At 39.0% G+C, this 5,042-nt stretch overlaps 1 protein-coding gene across 1 annotated transcript; it reads right to left on the reverse strand.

Moving 5' to 3' along the window:
- Window positions 1-1,626: 1,626 nt before the first annotated feature.
- On the reverse strand, window positions 1,627-2,565 carry LOC101683965 (olfactory receptor 4P4-like). The gene has a single exon (XM_004782180.1). It carries the CDS (start codon window positions 2,563-2,565, stop codon window positions 1,627-1,629), a length of 939 nt encoding a protein of 312 aa, XP_004782237.1.
- Window positions 2,566-5,042: the final 2,477 nt, after the last annotated feature.

The raw sequence follows: 5,042 nt of genomic DNA on the forward strand, positions 1-5,042 counted from the left end.
CAATGTAATCATTCTGCTGAGAAAAGACAAATTCTGGGCTGAGAGAAACTGGAAATGATTGGAAGCATAGAGCTGAGATTAGGTTACAAGATCAATGGACAAAGAGGTAACCAATAATTGAGGGAGTAGTGTCGCCTTAATGTAGAAAAAAAAATAAAAATAAAACTATTCTAAGCATCTGGTGGTCTGCTAATTTCATTATATCCTTTATAGGCACATGGGATTATATGATAAATTCTTAGCCTTTGACATCACTTATCTTATGGTTAATGCATGATTGTTTATGACACAAGGACAAATTCTAGATATGTAAGAACAATGCATATAGTCACATAAAAAATAAAGTATTATCATAGAATTTAATTCAGCTACTATTTGTTTACATCTTAATTTGTCCTCAGTTTATTGATAGAAAGATAAAAAGAAAAATAAAGCTATACCACATACTCCTCCTTCTCAGACAAACTAGTGAAAGCACAGTTCATAAGAAGCAGCACTTAGGACATAGGGTTATGTGGAGAAAACATACTGCTGAAGAGCAACAAAAGAACAGGGCTGGAATCAGAATGACTTCTAGTCTGTTGGATCTGCCAAGTCTTCCTGAATAGGAAAACATGAGCAGTGTGAATTAGAGTTAAGACATGGACCCTCAAGCATGGCATGGGGACTCCTAAGCAGAGGAGATAGCTGTTATACAACCATTAAGTTGATAGATTGTAGGGTGTGTTTGGAGAATGTAGATGGACCCAGTGTAGCTGGATGAAAGTATCTCAGAGGGGCGCCTGGGTGGCTCAATGGGTTGGGCCCCTGCCTTCGGCTCCAGTCATGATCTTGGGATCCTGGGACTGAGCCCCGCATCAGGTTTTCTGCTTGACCGGGAGCCTGCTTCCTCCTCTCTCTCTGCCTGCCTTTCTGCCTGCTGGTGACCTCTGTCTGTCACATAAATAAATAAATTAAAAAAAAAAAAAAAGTAACCAGGAAATGGGACACACAGGAGGAAAGACAGGGAAGGAGAAAATTACATAACTTGGCTTTTCAATGTGTCTTATGCTGTTTAAATATTTCACATGTGTTTGTCCAAGTGATAGTATATCTTCATGAGCTATAATATTACCCCATTTCATAGCAATACACAAATAAATCAAATTGCCAAAACCCAAAGATAAAAACTTAGAGTCACTATGTCACCCAACTTTCCTTGACCCCAAAGCCTGTCACTGTAACACCATACTTTCTTCCAGTGTGATGACCTCTGATAGTACCAGTTAGAGCTGAACCCTGAACCAATGTGGGGACATTTATGATAAACAAATGAGAAGGTTGGATTTTGTTGTAAGGAAACCAGGGATCCATATAGATGTTTTTTTGAGAGGCAATTGATTTGATCAGAGATGAGCTGTGGAAGGTTATTTCTTGATTTCCTCAAATCCAAGTGCTCACACCTGGAACTAACTGGACTCTTTCAAGTGTGGATTACAATCTGAATTAGAATTACTTGCTTCTTTGGCTCATACTAACTTCAGAGGCTCTTTAGCCCAGCTCCCCAAAGAGAACTCAGATGCTTTTATAACATCACAAGTGATCAACTGTCTGGGGACAATGGATTGAATGAAAGCACAATGAAAATCAACCTCTTGACTTGAATTCTGAATGTGCCATTTTAGACCACACTTTCCCCATGGCGATTTTCATCTCCATGTTTCTCAGGGTGTAGATGAGAGGATTCAGCATGGGGGCAATCACAGTGTAAAACACAGAGACTTCCTTATCCTTGTTCTCACTCCCGGCAGGTAGAACATAAGTATAGATACAGGGCACAAAGAATAAAACCACCACCATTATGTGAGAGCTGCAGGTGGAGAGAGCCTTGCGTCTCCCTATGGAGGAGTATGTCCTAAGATTCCATAATATGAGAATGTAAGAAACCACCAGGACAAGAAAAATGACAACCACCACCATTCCTGAATTTGCAATCACTAAGATACTAACAGCATGAATGTCTTTGCACACCAGTTTCAAAAGAGGCTTCACATCACCTATGTAGTGATCGATCTGATTAGGACCACAAAAAGGTAAGTCGAGTAACATGAGCAATTGAGTGACAGAGTGCCAAAACCCCACACCCCAGGCCATGAAGACCAACGTGTTACACCTCCGCCGGTTCATGAGGACCATGTAGTGCAGGGGCTTGACAATGGCAACGTAGCGGTCTAAAGCCATGGACACCAAGATGAATATCTCCACACCTGCCAGCAAGTGGGCAGTGAAGAGCTGGGTCATACAGCTGTTATAAGAAATGTTTTTTCTTGCTGTGTCTAAGTCCCTGATTAGCCTGGGGACCACAGTGGAGGTGTAGCAGAGATCCATGAGAGAAAGGTGACAGAGAAAATAGTACATTGGTTGTTCAATTAGATGGCTGCAAGTGATGGTGAGTAAGATGATGAAATTTCCCATTAAGACAGCCAGGTAGCACAGCAGGAACAAGAGAAAGAACAGTAGCTCTAGTTGCTTATTTTCCCATAGTCCCATGAAAACAAATTCTGTGACATTGTTCTGATTTTCCATGAGGCTGAGGTGAGTCCAGAGACACAACAGAAACTTACTTCACCTGAAATGATATGGAACATATGACATTTTTTGTAGCACTGTAAATATTTGGAGTATTTTTGTATGAAAAAATATGTAGATCACAGAGGAATTTTTGCACTTAATGTTTACAGTTTTTCTGGTGTAAGACATATCATTATTCAAATGATGTTTGTGAGAGCATACTAAATCCTGGGAATTTAATGAACATTTTGAATGCATTTAACTCATAATGACCCAGGAGTGACTCTGCTGATTTTTATACATGGGGGAACGCAACTGGATGGCTTCCAACAATAACACCAATTCATTCAGATAGTAAACAGTAACCTAAGGTATGGACCTGTATCAAATGCCAAATTCTGTGCTCTTGAGAGTTATGTCACATTATCCACTGACCAAAAGGATTTTGTTCTGTTTTCCACCTCCTGTCTCTGCCATTAACACTCAGATAAACTTAAGCAATTCTCCTCCATTCCATATGCTACTGACAATAACTTACAAAGCCCCAATCCAACATCATATTCTATACATTCAGAAGTAAATATTTATTCAAGATATAAAATCACAATCAAGATGCTTAATCATAGCAGATAAATAAACTGAATTAGTTGACCACAAATTCAGTGACTCACCTTCTTGGTAGTTTTGTTGAGGTTCAGTTTGAACCAGATTTTGTCATAATTCAGGAGAGGCAGGAAATGGAAAACCAGGGGCACAATCTGGGCATCTGGATATAGGAACATGGTGCTGCTTTTATATAAAAGCCTTCCATTTTCCCAAATCATTCTGAAGACACATTTTAGAGGTTGCTGTTTAAAATGTTAGAACACTGCAGAGAGCCAGTTGTTTTCTGTTGACATGTTGAAGAACCCTAGTGATGAAAGAACATCCTGCATGTTTAACCATGCAGTTAAGCAGCATAGCCACTTAGATGCAGTCGATCTAGGAGAAGAGAAAGAATATGTTGAGCCATCACATTTTACCCATTACCAAGTGTCTAGCACAGCAAAATCATGATTTTCCTAAAAGACGGTTAATGCCAATTCATTATTTTCATGGTACCAGAGGGGAAGAGTGTGTTGAGGAGAACAGATCTCTCATCTACTGCTCATAAAGTGGAGCATCCAGGGTCCTATGTCTTGTTACCTTTTCCTTGTTAAGACTGAGAAATTCATTGTCTTATATCCTCCCTCCCTGGTTGGTAAGTGGAAGTAAAAACACTGGATCTATTTGTCTTGTTCTGAGAGCAAAATGGAGTTCATTGGGAATATACAGTGAATGGTCTCATGGTTCTAACTTGTTAAGTCCATAGATGAGTACTCCCAAAACTGTGTGGAGAGGAACACACAGTTGTATAAGAAAATAGAAAATAGGATGATCTTCATCAATTAATCGGTTTTACCTATTGGCTTTGTATTCTTCCATAATGGTGTGGGTTGAAGATTTTATGCTAGACATACATTTAGGATAAGGAAAAAACATTGGCATTGGTATAAATTTGTTCTGGTTTCAATATAGAACTTGGCATGTCCTTCCTTATGTTTCAGGTGAGAAGATCCAAGCCTAAACTTTATGTGGAAGAATAGGATCAGTTAAAGGACATATATAAATCCCAGGGTAGCTTTTCAGTAAAATCAGAGAACAAAAACTAGAGAATCTAAACAGTAGGAAATGCAACTCTTGGTTTAGAGTGTGTTCTGAACACTGGTGCAAACCTGAACATCTCTTCCCACTAAGTCCAGTGCTGCTCAACCTACAGCGCTTAAAAATAAGTTGTGAAAATACAAATTTATAGAAAAAGATGTGTAGCAGCTTTTATAAACTTACTGCTGGTAATCCCCTGGGAGGGGGGAGAAATCCACAGAACCTGCCTTTGCGTCTTTCCTTTCTTTCCCTTTTCCTTCATCTTTCTCTCCCTCTCTCTCTTTCAATATATCACAGTGTAGCAACCCTTATTGTACTCACCCTTCTTCTTCTGATGATGTGAGATGATAAAATACCTACATGATGAGATGAAGTGAGGTGAATGAGGCAGGCATATATATATATATAGCAGCCTTAGGCTGCTACTGACCTTCTCACAGCACATCAAGTAAGGTCATCTGCTTTTGCACCATGGTTGACAGCAGGTAAGTGAAACCATGCAACTTGAAACATGGATAAAAAGGACTACTGTATTGTTGTCCTTGTTTTTCAAATAAGAAATCTTGAATTCAAGGTTGCTCAAGTACTAAGAGGGGGGGGGTCTACATCTAAATCACCAGTTTATACCATATGATTTGGAAGCTCATACTTTTTTTCATTGTGCTTAGATGCCTTCTCCCAAATACAAATGAAGGCACAAAACTTTTATCAGTTGCACTCCATATATTCCTGAATACCTTCTCTTAAAAATATCTACCAACACAATTATTACATAGGAAATTAAAAATTTAAATTAGGAGATCAAATTC

Source organism: Mustela putorius, unplaced genomic scaffold, assembly GCF_011764305.1.
Source record: "Mustela putorius furo isolate JIRA1106 unplaced genomic scaffold, ASM1176430v1.1 tig00000127_pilon_pilon_pilon, whole genome shotgun sequence".
Lineage (NCBI taxonomy): Eukaryota > Metazoa > Chordata > Mammalia > Carnivora > Mustelidae > Mustela > Mustela putorius.